This window comes from Hoplias malabaricus, chromosome 1 (assembly GCF_029633855.1).
Source record: "Hoplias malabaricus isolate fHopMal1 chromosome 1, fHopMal1.hap1, whole genome shotgun sequence".
Lineage (NCBI taxonomy): Eukaryota > Metazoa > Chordata > Actinopteri > Characiformes > Erythrinidae > Hoplias > Hoplias malabaricus.
The window spans coordinates 60,350,539-60,365,845 of record NC_089800.1 but is presented as its reverse complement, the minus strand read 5'-3'; the positions used below and the strand labels follow the sequence as shown (position 1 = coordinate 60,365,845).

Here is a 15,307-nt window from a genome sequence, read left to right as displayed (position 1 = left end):
TGGTTACAGAGGAATAATGGATCTGATGTGTCTCTGTTGCCACCTACTGACCTGATATAGCCAATGCTACCAGGAGCGCGCTCGCACACGCGCACACACACTCTATATATATGATACCTGTCAAATGTTTGGATACCCCCACTCAGGGAGGGTTATTATTATTTTCTACATTGTAAATGAATATGGAAGACATTAAAACTCTAAAGTAAAAATATGGAATTATGTAGTAAACAAAAAATCAGAATATTACAGAATATTGCACTTTACATTCTTCAAAGTAGCCAGCTTTTGCTTCAGTGACACTCTGGTGAATGGTGTTCAGTGAACAGCTGTGGCCTCATCAAGAGTTAATTTGTAGAACTGCTTGCCTTCTTAATGTGTTTGAGACCATAACTTGTGTTGTGCAGAGGTAGGGGCTGGTCCACAGTTCTATACAGTGAGCCCTATTCCACCAGTGACTAATGAGAAGATGTGTCCAAACTTTTGACTGGCACTGTATATATAGGTACTGATCTTTCTTATTGTTTCCTTTTACATTAAAAGACAGATATGGTGTTTAAGCAAAAAAACTGTTCTTAAATTTGTGTTTAAATGAATAACAGTGGTTTGGCCATGTAGGGTTCATTAGACACTGAGCATTTAGATGAGGTGAGGTTTACCGCTTGTCCACACAGGATCATTCTTGGTTTTTCCACATAATATTCTGCAATCCTCTGCCAGTCTGCCAGAGTGTCTGCTGTCTGTGCAGGAAGGTGCTGGATAGAATCTGACTGCTCTGTGGCTCCAACACACTCCACAGGAACACCTTCACAAATAGCCCTAAAGCACACACACTATAGCACTGAGCATCCCTGCCCAGAGCACTCATACTCACATGAGAAATAAAGAAACAGCTGAGTGTAATATTAGCAGAGCACAGGGGCCACTAATGTGGCCTGAACCAAAACTAATGCATATATATATAGAAGAAATGCAGTTTGCTTAACTGGATTCAGCAAAGACCTCCAACATTAAAATGTCCTGAAAAAAAATTCTGAACAAAATACTGAGACCAGAAGAATGCACTTATAGTTTAACAGAATAAAGGGGTGTCTTTCAGGAAACCGGGAGGCATTTATTGACAAATAATGGTTGGGAAATACAGGGCTATTTGTTTAGCACCTTTGTGTATGAGAATGGACAGCCATGTGTTCCAATGCCGCCCTCTGCTGGTGAAATTGTGGTGTTGCCATTAGCCTGTCCTGCGTGTGGTAGATTCTGGATGCCTGCTGGAGCTCCAAAGGCATGATTTGCCTGGCAGGAGTGGTACAAAGGTGATGGATGGATTTGTGCTCCCCTGCACTGCAGAAGACACAAACAGTTATGGATAATTCCTACACAGTTTATTACATATTCTACAACTGCTGTAGCTTCATTAACTTTATTATTTATACCATGCGGTGTAAAAGTCAGATTTCTCTTTCATTTTATTTCCAGACAAATGTGCTATTAATTAGAAGTTGATCGCTTTGAGTGCCATATGAAGTTAAGTATAATATCAGATCTATTAGTATTTACTTCATCTACTTTTACTTTTTCTCATCCTGCTGCCACTTTAACTCCTCCATTGTTTCAGATGTGACATGCCAACAACAGCTGTTCTCATTGGAGCCACTGACATTTACACTCCCTTAACACATCTCAGATATGAAACAATCCATAGGTGTTTCTTTATATCCTTCCATTGTCAGATGCCAACTCTAAGATAGGGGTACAACTGTATGGACCGGTTAATTATGTGTTCAGAGAAATAAACCTGTAAATATAAATAAATATTTCTTTTAACAAACATATGTTGATCTGCTGTTTCACTGTTGCTGCTAAAAAAAAAGAAAGGTAAAACCGACAATTTATCAATCTATTTACACAGATTGACCGCACTATAAGTCCTCAGCTCTGTTTGAACTGGAGACAGAGAAGAGTGAGATCGTGCCTGTGTCTGTGTGTGGGCTCATTGTGTTTAGTCAAACTGCAGGCCGGCAGGAGTGGGAGCACGGCCGCCTCCTTCTCTACTGACAGCAGCAAATTTATGGTGGGTATTCACTTTGGCTTGTCATGAGACAGATTTATCACCTCTCCCTGGCACGGATAAGCCTCGGCGACAAACCTGGAAGGTCACGCCAAAGTCATCAGCCCTGCCTTGCCTGAAAAGAAACATTCCTAAAGCATGAAGGGCAACCTTCAACCTGCTCTCTATCCATCTATCGCACAGGCAGGCCACTCTCATTTAAAATCTCTCAACTGCATCCAGGAGCAACATTTTAGTGACCCTCCACATGCTGGAAGGAGCTTGTAATTAAAAGGCACTTGTTGTGCTTGTGTTTTTGGAGCGAGGGGGTGGCCTGGGTCCAACTGTGCACTTGCAGGCCGTAAATCATTCAATGAGCTCAGCGAGTGAGAGACTGGGAGCAGGAGCGTGGAGGTGTGCAGGCTCCAGGCTGACCCAGCACACTGCTGAGGGGTGGAGGTGAAGAGTAATTACTGACTGCGTCACTGCCTCTTAAACGGTAAAGAGAGGGAGCTGATGACAGCTTAGTTACTGACTTAGACTCCCTGAAACTTAGAGACTATGTCAAAACCAGAGGCCACACCCAGTCTCCTTCTCCTTACTGATGGAGAGATACACAAGATTGACACACTGATAATAAGTTGAAGAGGTCAGTGTAAGAGCTTGCCCCAGAATTGAAGAGAGAAAGATTGATTAACAAAAAGGCTTGCTCACTATGACTTATGATAACAGTATTGTCCTCAGGTTAATTCGCCCGAGTGCAAGAACTCAAAAACAGAAACGCTGACTAAAAATAGAAAGCCTAATCTTGCCCCATGACAAAAACGCAGATCAACATGCATTCTCAGCTCTACACAAATCAGTTAATGCTGGGGTAGGGACTATTAAAAAGTGCAGCATTGAGGCTCACAAGGAAATAATTATAACATATCTGTAATAGCTTTACAACATTTAGGCAAGATTTACTCTGTTTTAGGAGTCCAGGTTTCGAGGAGAGAGAGGCCCTGGATGTTTTTTTGTTGCTGGGACACTGTTTGAGGTCTTGGAACTGGGGCAAAACTACCCCCTCGAGCCTCTAGTACAGCCACATTTGTCAGCTTAAAAACACACAAAGGCATAAACATATTTAGTACTTTGCAAAGCCAGACACCATGTTCATGAAAGAATAAAGATATATATTTGATATATATGAGAAGAGAAGTTTGGGATTGGAGATTTACCTCCATAGGGATGGGTTCTTGGCCTTTCTGTGAGGCTGGCATATCAGTTTGTGAACAAACAGGCCTGTGAGGCCTAGGCCCTGAAGTATGTTTCTCTTCTCCAATGCCTTCTATCTGCAGTGATGCAAGGACATCCTTCTGGCTCCAGACCTTGAGTAAGGCATAATCATAGGATTTCATCCAGCACTGAACACCAAAGGTTTAATGCTTACATACACGCGCTTACCACTGTCCGTACTGGATGACGAACCCTTTTATCTGTCTTCAAAACAGGCTGCTCCTGAATAGAAATGAGTTAAATGGTTACACACAATAAAATTATTAAAACATTCTAAAGACACAGAGATGAATACTGCATCAATCAAAGATGAAGGCTAGATAATTGCTTTGTATTTACAGATCTACAATATCAGGCTGTAGTCCATCTGTTCCTACGCATACTTGGTTAGCCCCCTTTCACGCTGTTCTTCAATGGTCAGGACCCTCAACCCTCCACTACTGAATTGTTTTCTGGGTAATGGATCATTCTCAGTGCTGCAGTGACACTTCTGTGTTGCTGGTGTGTTAGTGTGTATTGTGCTGGTATGAGTGGATCAGACACAGCAGGGCTGCTGGAGTTTTAAACCCCTCAGTGTGACAGAGTATAGTAGTCCTCGAGCCAATAAATATCCAGCCGATGTGGGCATTGTCCAGTGACCACTGATGAAGGACTAGAAGACGACCAACACAAACTGTGCAGATTAGCTACCGTCTCTGACTTTATATCTAGAAGGTTTAGTAACAGGGTAGTTGTGTCTAATGGAGTGGGAGACCTGACCAGTGAGTGGGGGAAAAGTAAAAGTGAAAGGTGCACACTAGGCCTACATTTTTCCAAATTAAAGAGAAACATCATACGTTTGACCGAAGAACTAAACAGACATTTCTGTTTAAGTAATTTTACACTTCAGGCCGCAAAGAGGTGCACTTGTTAGTTCTGTAAGCAGTGTAACAGTTTGCTCACCTCCTTTAGCAGTTTAATCATCAGATCAGCAGGAGAGCTGACTTTACTTTTGGATGGGCTCTGCAGAGATGTGATAAGCTCATTCGCGGTGTCTCCTCTATCCTTCACCGACGTCTCTAACACTGCTTCCTGTGGCGCCCTCTGGTGGTCACCCTGTTGTGGTGGAGCTGTTGCAATCTCCGTGGCCTCCTGTAGTAGTTCGGCTACAGACTTCATACTCCGAATGGTACTGGAAGCAGAGCTGCTTTTAAGGCAGTCTGAGCAACGACTAGGAATTGTCTGCTCCTGCTGTGTGTCCTTTCGCTGTCTTTTCTTTTTCTTGCTCGCCTTTCTGTGTGCGTGTCCATTCTGTCCCGACTCCTCAGAGGCGAGATCTTCCCTCTCCGCTGTACTTTCATCAGAGCTAGATTCCAGCAAGTGTCCTCTACTCAGGACAGATGACCGCTGAACCTGAGTGCATGGACCTTTCTTTTTTTCTCCTGCCACCTTCTGTGAATGAGTGCAGTTCTTAAAAGCACCCCCTGTTGGTGATGGCCTCTCTGATCTGGGCTTAGCAGGTGGTTGAGGCCTTTTTGACAAATACACTAATCTAGCTGTTCCAGTAAGAGATGTTATGGCTGGCTTCATTGCTGCCTCTTGTCCAGTACCATGATTTGGTAAAGACTTTGCACTCAAAAATGTGTCTTCCTGTGGTACATCTGATTGTATGCTTTTTCTCATTTTGGATATCTTTGTGATATAGTGTGGAAATTTAGACAGACAAAGATTGTTCTTTGGTCTAAAGAGTAAATGTCAAAAGATATGGTGAAATTTTGCAGACACTGGAATCATTTAATCAGACAATCCAGTAAATTCTGCACTTCAGGTTCTCTCCTTTGTTCGTCTTCCTGCTGAGATTCTTAGGCGGTTCATCAACCAACTACTTCATCTTCCGCTCTTCACTGTACGTTAACATCCTCCGTGTTCCTGGCATGTTTTCTGTGTGAATACATAAGCCATTAAAGGAACACTAGGTAAGCTCTGGTAGTTTTGCTCCTGGGCCACACCTACAGTTTTTAGAATGTAATTTACTTTTACAGCACTGTCCTGAAATCAAGGGGGAGGAATGGGGGTTTGTAACCTACCAAACCTCAAAAGTTACATAGTGGAGTTTCTGCAGGTCTGTGCCCAGAGTAAAACAGCAGAGGCTCTGTTCTTCCTGATACATGTCATCACAGTGATTTTGAAGCTGTACATTTAAGGTAAAAACACTACCTAATGTTCCTTTAAACTGGCAATGATTAAAACTAGGAATGTAGGGATGATTTCTGAATCATATTAGTATCATGACTTTTGCTGTATAACTTTGAGCATCAGACACATCTTTAAATGTGACTGACACATCTGTGGGACAGCAGTCATTTTTAGTACAGAAATAAATGTAAAGTGTTTTTGTAATGCTAATACAAATTAATTTATTTCCGAATAATACATTATAGAAATGTCTGAATATTGGCATTTGTGTTGACATTGAGTATTATGTCTTGACAAATATCACTTGGACATCAGACAAGAGTTCCAGTATCAGTGCATCCCTAATTAAAAACAACACTAATGTTGGGCATTTTGAATGTTCATACATACTGTACATACAGCCATGTTCCGTATGTACCATAAGGTTGGAAGAATAAAATCAAGCCAGTAAAAAGGCATCTAGGACCTAAGTCACAAGTTGTGGTGTGACTGGATAAAGTTGCAGTTTTCAGCCAAACCCAAGTTTCAGTAAGACCAGAGGAAACAAAACACTGATAAAATTAAACATGATTAAAATCAGAAAGCTGGGCACCAAAATGCTATAAATGATCAAATGATAATGTTTCAGTTTGCTGTTTGATGTAATCAAACATTTAGGCTCAATACAAACCATTTCCTGTGTTGAAGGTTTTGTTAAATCAGTATTATCACACTTGTTAGTGGTTTTAATATTCTGGCTAATCAGTGGATGTATATTCTTCATTTTTATTCTTTTAAATGTGTTTGGAATTTAAAAAAAAAGCAATACTGTTGAAAAAGGAAATCTCAATCTAGAATATTTTTGTATCTAAACATATACCTAATAACTAACCTATAATATTTAAGGTGTTATCTTATAGAAAATACAGTGGAGTTTTCATAGTAAAGTTAACCAGCAGTTATGGAAGTATAATATCTTAAGTGTTCAGACCAATTAATTTTAACATTGCAACAAAAAATACTAGAAAAATGGTTGGCACATCTAATATTTCCTTTTTAACACACAATTTTATTCAGTGAATATACGTCAGCTGTTACTGAATAAATACTCAACACACTCCAACACAGTGTCCTGAGATTAGTTTGCAGCCTGGTTGTTTTCACCTGGCAGTTTGATCCACAGTCGAATAACCAAACAGACGTTTCTTTGGACGGAGCGTGTTTATAGCAGTGATTTTCAGCAGTTAATCTGTTGTGTGTGAGGACGTCTCTGACCCTGGCCGAGGAGCTGGCGCTAGGCTGCCAAAGCGGTAAACAATAGTGAGATGTTTTTCACGCTTTTAAATAAAAACGGCTCCTACCTTTTAACACAGGACTTCCCCGGGACTTAGCACAAGTTCCAAATGTATCTTGAACTCTGTGCGTTGTGAACCTGTTCAAAATCCACAGAATTTTAACTATAACGTTCCTGAGCTTAGCTTTAACGCTTCTCTCCACTCTCAGTGCAGCAGCACCGTCTCCTAGCAACCGCTACTGTAAACTCAGGTGGAGAAACGACAGGACACTTAACACTTTAATGTTAATTTTACCCAAAGTACAAAGAAAACATGGTTTAAGTAACATTATTCAGTTTGAAATTGAGCAATGGTTGCTAAAGATTGGACTTGCTTCAATGTGTCGACAATCAAGTAAGTTCACAAACAGCCCAAACCAGTTAAATGGTTCACTGAAGAGAAATGTAGCCTCTAAAATGTACCCGACATTGATGGTGATAGGAACCAAACGTCTCAAGCTCTGCGTTACAAATAATGTTTTTATTTACGGTAATAAAATACATCTGTGTATGAGATGGAGAGGTTGTAAAATGGAAGGAAGCTATTTTAAAAAAACAACGTTTTGCCACACATGACTGGATTTCAAAAACACGTTTAAGGCTAAATCTGATTCCAGATCTGTCATAAAAAATAAAGTCAGTTTCACAGACATTAAAGGCTTAGGATGTATGCGTCTTGTCACCATCAGTGTGAACAAATTAAATTGACAGAAAGTACTATAAATTCAGGACTTGTAATGTAGGCTATCAATGTTGTCAGGACTAGATAGGCATTCTGTAAATTATTTAGATACTAAAAATGAAGTCATTTAGACAGGACTATACAGATGCAGCCAATAAATGATAAAATCAGGACTATAAATGCAGCATCTAAGTTAGTCAGAATTACAAATACAGGCTATCAACTATTTAATCAGGACTAGAAATACAGCTTATAAATCTTTTTAGCCAGGACTATATATGTGGCCTAATGATCCAGTCAGGACAGAAATGCAGCCAATTTATTAAGGACGTCATGACTGAAAATGTAGCCTATTTATTTTGAACTAGGTATGCTGCATACAGATTATTTAATGAAGACTAGAAATGCAGCTTTTAAATTATAGCCAGGACTAATTTAGCCTCTTTAGTTAGGACTAGAACTGCAGGCTAATTATTTAGTCAGGACTACAAATCCAGAGCATCCGGAGACATCCGGAAATAGTGTCAATTTGAGATCTCACACAAACTCAAATATAAAACTAAGGATAAAATGAGATCTTGGCCTGGACACCTAGGTCTATTGAAAAACGACGTAAGGCAGATTTGAACAGATCTGAATTGATGATTGTGGTTATGGAATCTACGGGTATTGTTCAGTCTCACTATAGTAAAGTTGAGATCTCTCTCTCTCTCTCTCTCTCTCTCTCTCTCTCTCTCTCTCTCTCTCTCTCTGACTCTCACAGGGGCGGTGATAACACGGTGTAATGTCGCGCCTGAAGAGCCGCTTCATTCCGCCCCGTGAAAAATCGATTGGTGCTGTAATTGTGTTAGAGATCACTCGGAGATAATCCGCTGTAAGTGGATGATGAGCGCTGTTATTCGCTCATTAGCAGGTGCGCAGCTACAGTGGGGAATGTAAGCCGTGTTTATTCGTCAGAGGGCGGGATGGTGGGAGATCCTTCAACTTTCCTCCTTCAACAACTGTCAGCATATCGCCCTCGAGAAGAATCTGGAGAAATACACTGCAAACCGGCTCTCTTCAGGTCAGTGTAACCTACAAGAACCAATATCATAATAAATGTGCTTTATTGTGTACATGACTTAAATGTGGTGCCCTTTATCTCCAAATCAGGATTTGTGTATAAATTAACGTACGGAATGAATATATATATACGTTGGTTCATCCCTGGTCAAATTACGTGTTTTAATCTTACTGACTTTCCAGACGACAAAATGGAGACGCTGCACATATAAACACACAACTACAAGTTATTTATTGAATTGGGACACAGGCTAAAATGTGGCCTGTGCAAATATTATAATTATTACACATTTATGACATTTTTTATTATGTTAAACACAACAGATAAAACCTGACAACCTCAGTAAAACAGAAGAGAAAAGAAACAGATGAAGGAAAAAAGGGGGGAGGGGGATGCGATTTGAGGATATTTTACACTCCAGTTTTAATTGACAAAAATATAAAATATTTTATTCACAAAAAAACAACCTCAAAATGTATATTTCTGTTATCTGTTTGGGGCTCATGTTAGTTATGGACTTGTTTGCACTTTTGTCTGTTTAGGGAGTCTGAGAGGTGAAGTTCACATATGAGGGGCCCACTTATGTATTTTGGATATTCTGTTTTCCGTCGACAATTGCTTTAAATGCATTTCCAGAGGCAGAGGGAATGAATGTCGCGGTGATGGATAGAGGTATGGAGAGAGGAGAGAGGTCTAGGCAAATGAGGCAATGAAGTGGGCAGTGCCGCTCCTACGTAACGACGAGGGGAAGATCCGCAGAGCTGTGAACTCACTGCGCTACTAACATTTCCTCAGTCCACACACTCAGCGCTTCTGAGCCGCACACCGTCCACACTCAGTTCACACACAGAACTGTTCACAAACTGAACTCTTCCGGCCTGATACCTGCATGTGGACGACTTCAAGACCCCCACCATAATGCTGGGCGCAGTCAAAATGGAAGGACACGAAACTCCCGACTGGAGCAGCTACTACACCGATGCTCAGGAGGTATGTGTGGAGACTGTTCACTGTAGCGCGGGACCTGTTCACTCAGTCAAAGCAGTAGTTTTGGAGATTTCTAGTCGAAGTTTGGAGATTTGACCTCACTGTAGGCTGTGTATAGAACATTTTTATCTCATGGCTTCTTCCTCTAGAGCAAATACAAGCTTATAAACTAATATAAAGACCTTTTTGCTACATTTGGAGTTCGGCTGGCGCTTGGTGGCGGTAGTGATCCCGCGCTAGAAGAGCTGCTCTGCTCCAACTGTTCTTCAAAGAAAAAGCGTTATAAGTTACTTCTGTGTGTGTCTATATATTTTTAAATTATTATTTTTTTGTTAGTGTTTGTTATAAACGGAATTTTTAGAGTACCTCTATTTCATACGAATTAATCCTGCTCTACAAAGCCCGAGAACACATAGAAATTATAAAAACGGAAAAAATACACTTTAAAAAGTACGTTTTGTGTATTTTATGATGAAATGTCTGTGATGTATTTGAAATGTGTTGTAGTTTCAAATTTCTACACAAGGGAAATAGACTGTTATGTCTAATGTTCTATGTTTTTTTCCTGTAAAAAGGATTTTTTAGGTATTTCTGAAGGCACGTGTGATTAAAAAAATAAATAAATAAAAAAAGTTGTTCATTATGTTCATTTAATTTTATTCAATAAATTTATGTTTGAAGCTGTGTAAAAGTCCTATGAACATTATGTAAATTATAGTTGATGTTTTTTTACCACATCATATGCTATTTCATGCTTATTTAATTATTCACTACAGTGTTATAGGTTGTTTTTATTTTTATAATATATATTTAAAGGAACTAAATACAGAATTTGAAAAAAATATATATGAAAGTTAAAAAACGTATTTAGACCACTGTTTAACAATTTATATTTTATATTTTTTCTGAGCAGGCTTTATTCTGTGATCTTTTTTGATTATCAGAGAGAATGCAATATTTTCACAATGTAGCGCAGTTGGAATAATCTATGTATAAAAAGTGTGTGTGTGTGTGTGTGTGTGTACATGTGAAAAATCCACAAGAGTGTTTTTTATGGCTTTGTGTATACTAACAAGCCATAAAATGAAAATGTTTATACTGTATTAAAATGTTTGTTTGTTTTTTTCCCCTTTCGTGTCAGGTGTACTCCCCCATGACAAACAGCAGCATGAACGCAGGCCTGAGCTCCATGAACAGTATGAACAGTTATATGAGTATGTCCACCAGTGGGAATATGACATCTAGTTCCTTCAACATGTCCTACGCGAACCCTGCTCTGAGTGCTGGCCTGAGCCCAGGGACTATGGCAGGGATGCAATCAAGTGCAAGTAGTGCAATGAACGGTATGGGTGGTGGAGTGGCATCCATGGGCACGGCGCTCAGCCCAACCAACATGAATGCCATCTCAGCTCAGCATTCTACTATGAACGCACTCAACCCCTATTCCAGCATCAGCCCCAGTATGAGCCCCATGACCTACGCCCAGCCCAATCTGAACAGGGCACGAGACAACAAGACCTTCAGGAGAAGTTACCCTCACGCCAAGCCCCCGTACTCCTACATCTCTCTCATCACTATGGCCATCCAGCAGTCTCCCAGCAAGATGCTCACACTCAGTGAGATCTACCAGTGGATAATGGACCTGTTTCCGTACTATCGCCAAAACCAGCAACGGTGGCAGAACTCCATCAGGCACTCGCTGTCCTTCAATGACTGCTTTGTCAAAGTTTCCAGGTCACCTGACAAGCCCGGGAAAGGCTCTTACTGGACGCTACACCCCGATTCTGGGAATATGTTTGAGAATGGCTGTTACCTCCGCAGACAGAAGCGCTTCAAGTGTGAGAAAAAGATATTGGGCAGTGGGAAAGGGTCAGACGGAAGAAAGGATGGATCAGGATCGCCCTCGAGTGAAACAAACACAAGCACAAAACCAGTGCACATGGACTCCAGCTCCATAAGCAGCGCCAACCAGTCGTCTAGCCCTCACAGCTTGGAGCACAGGAGCAGCGCCAGCAACTCTGAATTAAAGAGCGGTGGCCCACAGCTACACCCCGTGTCCACTTCAGCCACATCTCTGTCTTCTATCCCTCTGCCCCCACACTCTCTGGCCCATGAGTCTCAGCTGCACCTAAAGGGAGACCCCCATTACTCTTTCAACCACCCTTTTTCCATCAATAATTTAATGTCCTCCTCGGAGCAGCAGCACAAACTGGACTTGAAAGCATACGAACAAGCATTGCAATATTCATCTTATGGCTCAGGTATGTCTTCCATGGCTTCGATGGCCAGCAGGGCCAGCATGGACCCCTCAGCTTTAGAGGCGTCCTACTACCAAGGTGTGTATTCAAGGCCGGTTCTTAACACGTCTTAGCTTGTTCTGATTTGGTGTCATTAACCAAACTCAACAGATAAACTTTATTTTATTTTATTTTTATTTTTTTCTGCATGCACCCGGTGCATAAAAGGACTGTTACTTTAAAGTATAATAATAATAATGTGTATGTGTATAATAAAATATTGTAAAGTGTTCCCCTCCTTGAAGAATTGTATATCCCCACTTATAAATCATTGCTAGTGTATTTAAGGATTTAAAGTGAGCTTGTAAAATAATGTTGTAAACTTGTAGACCGCTCACTATGATGTGTCCATGTGTTAAAATGTGCACGAATGAAGATGAAGGTCACTTAAGGTCTCTGTGGATCGCGTTGCAGGTAAAAAAAAAATAAACAAAACAAAAAAAACCCACAAAAACAAACAAACAAAAAACGAAAACAAACAAAAAAGGCACCTGTCTGTTGCAGATGTATTTAGATGTTGTCCTTTTATTCGTCATTATTATTATTATTATTATTATTTTGTTTGTTTACCTCCTTTGACGAAAAAACCTCTTTCAATCCCAATCTTGTACTGGACTAAGTTAATCAAACGTGGAAATGCATTACGAATAAAACACGTGTTTCTTAATCACGCCACTGATTAGTGTTCCCTCTCTTTATGTTTAAGTGACCGGACTGCGCATGCAGCGTTTTACTCTGGTTTATTTCGTCGGTGAGCCTTAATATGATTAACTTATTTTACATTGTTCAGCTTGTGACACTCTACTACTTTTATTTGTTTCATTATTTGTACATGTATTTACTTACTGCGAGTCTTTAAATATCCATATGAAAAAAAAACCCGACTGTTTAAACCGCTGAATTACGCCGCCACTTAGAAAAGTAAGAGATGAATCTCAGCTTCATCGAATTTCAACGAGAATTACTACCACGTTTCATTTAAACATCAAATAAATCAATTTAACCGCGACTTTTACCAAATAAACGCTTGAAATGCGGCAGTGCTGTTCTGTTGGAAGGCGCCGAGTGCGAGCGGTGGGCTCTGGCTGCGCGTGTGCGCGCTCCACGCCGCGTGTTGGTAAAAGACCAAGAGAAAAGCCAAGTCCAACACACGCGCATCTCCAAAGCCCCGCGCGTTTAAATGGGCTTTTTAACAATATCATACAGAGGCCAAAGCATCTTTTTGTCGCGCGTAACCTACACGACGGCCACGTGAACCTGAACAGATTTGACTTTGATCATGGCGTTTTGGAGACACGCATTTTGGCTGAGTAACCGTGAAATTCATTTAATTATCATGTCATTGCCCCCCGATGCGTAAAGAAAACGGGGAAGTGAGCTTAGGCCCGGGCTTTCACTCGCCCCGCTTTCACTGATAATGTACGCCTTTAATATTTAGACACTTTTGACACATTCCTAATGTTATTAAACCCACATTACACTCGCCGCGTTCTGACATTCAGATAAGATTTACACAGAAAAACACTTTAAAACAGCCGTAAGGGCTACAAGAAAGTGTTGGAATTGAGTTACGCGAGCTGAGGTAAATACTACTACTAATAATACTGAAAATAACCATAATAATAATTAATAAAAAATTATAATATTAAAAAAAATACAGTGCAAAATCAGAAATGAAGAGAAGAAAGTGTAGCTGTATCTTCTGCGCGGTTCTGCGTGTGATGGCACGCGCTGGATTTACCGACACAAAAAAGCAAGCACTGAGCAGTATGTCTGTTTATGTAAAATAAATGATGTAAGGAATAGGCTACGACATGGAAAGGTCTGTGTGTTTGTGTGTAGTCGGGATTATTACAGAGTCTGGGAGAAGCAGAATTCCACAAAAGTTTTCCATTAGAATCAATAGAGAAGACAGGGTTGCTTCGGGACTAAATGTATATTAAATTAATCAACGCCTAAAAGTGTTAAAGGCTATTATTTTTTTTTGCTAAAATTAAATTTCGTCCGAACGAGACAAAATGTGTAATAACTGCTGTGAAGATGAAGGTGAAGATGGAGAGGGACGCTTTTTCCCCTTGTATTGTGTCTGAGAGGAAATTTGGAGTGAGAGCGAAAACACCGTTAGAACTGAAGAGTCTGGTTTAGTTTAAAGGAAATGTGGGTAAACCGCTGAACGCATCAATGCGATACATTTCTCATTTTCAGAACAATAAATAAAATCAGGGTCCTTTTAACATTGTTGTTCATATCTGTCAATTAGTCAATACACATTTTAAAAACTGTGAAATAACTTTGTTTTAATTACATACACACAGGCCACTCAAGAAATGCATTTTAATGTTTGTGAAAACTGAGAGTTTGAAGTATTTTTTTTTTAAATCTTCTAAACTTGAACTTTGAGGAGGTTGTCCGCGGCTCGACAAGGAAACCCGAGGCCGAGGGGTCTTACACTCTGTGTGTGACTCTCGCGCCTGACTCTGGAGGAGTTTGAGGCAGGGCGAGGGTCCTCAGTGCTCAGTGCTCAGTGCTCAGTGGTCAGTTCTATGTTTTGCTCGGTACAGAAGCGCCGATGAATGAGGAACATATGTCCGCAGCGGGCAGTGTCCACTCGCGGGGTCTCAGCGGCAGAGCCTCGGTTTCTCTCTAATGGCCGCTTCTCTTTCTCCTTCAAAAGCTCTGGCTCGGTCTCGGGCCTTATGGGCTGAAATGTGTTGAACAATGCGCGCGGCTCTTTACTTCAAAAGCGGCCATGAGCGGCCTCGCAGTGGACCTTTCTTCCCCGGCTTTTCATTCCCAGTTTAGAAAGCCACTACAGGGCCAAGGCGCTTTCTAATACCTTTTGATGGGGATTGAATTCATTATCTCCAATAACACAATTGTGCTCGGCCAACGAAAAGAGCAGCGCATTAGCCGCAGAAGCACAGCCACACGAAAGAAAGGGGCTTTGAAAGGGCGAGGGAGAAGAGGGAGAGATCTCTCTATCCGAAATCAGCTTTGGAAGCAGCTGCTTTTCCATTAAAAATGATACGGGAGAAGTTTATTAGGGCTTTGTGGCCCCCCTCATATGCCTCAGTCGTGTCAGGTTGGTGGTCTCGGAGCTCCCCGCTCGAGCTCGGCTCTGTCTTCATTAGCGCGCGGGAAAGTCTCTGAACGCGCCAGTTGGAGCTGTTTCATGGACTCGGTGGGGTCTCGCTCTTCAAACCGCAGCTAAAAATACACGTTTAGGCAGGCTACAGCCCCGCGCAAAAGTTTGGGCGCCCCCCGGTTCAATCGTACGCTTTTGGCAAATTATTTTTTTTCTTAAGTGAAATTTAGCAAAGTCTCAAAGAGGGTTCTTTAGTAAAAAGGCAGTGGGTCTGTTAGAACAATACGCTCATTTACACGGAGGAATATCTACGTCACACGGAGAATGTGTTTCATGGGTTCTATAGCACTTCACAACACAGTCCCCCATCGGTCTGAGCAA

At 41.0% G+C, this 15,307-nt stretch overlaps 2 protein-coding genes across 9 annotated transcripts in view; one reads left to right on the top strand and one right to left on the bottom strand.

The window, feature by feature from the left end:
* The window catches only part of ttc6 (tetratricopeptide repeat domain 6), a 41,327-nt gene extending 34,333 nt beyond the window's left edge, over positions 1–6,994 (bottom strand). For all 5 annotated transcript variants that reach the window (XM_066669297.1, XM_066669321.1, XM_066669307.1 and 2 more), the window contains exons 1-7: positions 6,841–6,994; positions 4,268–5,245; positions 3,494–3,547; positions 3,268–3,417; positions 3,014–3,144; positions 1,162–1,341; positions 660–819 (exon numbers count right to left, since the gene is read on the bottom strand). In XM_066669297.1, coding sequence (XP_066525394.1) covers positions 660–819; positions 1,162–1,341; positions 3,014–3,144; positions 3,268–3,417; positions 3,494–3,547; positions 4,268–4,987 — 1,395 coding nt within the window. In that variant the 5' untranslated portion in view covers positions 4,988–5,245; positions 6,841–6,994. The remainder of the gene's footprint in view (positions 1–659; positions 820–1,161; positions 1,342–3,013; positions 3,145–3,267; positions 3,418–3,493; positions 3,548–4,267; positions 5,246–6,840) is intronic.
* Positions 6,657–12,493, top strand: foxa1 (forkhead box A1). 4 transcript variants are annotated; one of them, XM_066669367.1, is made up of 5 exons: positions 7,032–7,167; positions 8,258–8,368; positions 8,452–8,557; positions 9,100–9,547; positions 10,686–12,493. In XM_066669367.1, exons 4-5 carry the CDS (start codon positions 9,476–9,478, stop codon positions 11,913–11,915), a joined length of 1,302 nt encoding a protein of 433 aa, XP_066525464.1. In that variant the 5' UTR covers positions 7,032–7,167; positions 8,258–8,368; positions 8,452–8,557; positions 9,100–9,475; the 3' UTR covers positions 11,916–12,493. The 4 variants fall into 4 exon arrangements, with proteins under 4 accessions (XP_066525456.1, XP_066525464.1, XP_066525472.1 ...); XM_066669359.1 differs by lacking the exon at positions 7,032–7,167 and adding an exon at positions 6,657–6,789 and having other exon boundaries at positions 8,258–8,557; XM_066669375.1 differs by having other exon boundaries at positions 8,258–8,557; positions 9,194–9,547.
* The last annotated feature ends 2,814 nt before the right edge of the window (positions 12,494–15,307 follow it).

What these genes read in the sequence shown, in the direction of transcription:
- foxa1 (XM_066669359.1), top strand. Translation starts at nt 9,476, where the DNA reads ATGCTGGGCGCAGTCAAAATGGAAGGACACGAAACTCCCGACTGGAGC. An exon ending in ACTACACCGATGCTCAGGAG is followed by an intron (nt 9,548 to 10,685) that starts GTATGTGTGGAG and finishes CTTTCGTGTCAG; the next exon opens with GTGTACTCCCCCATGACAAA.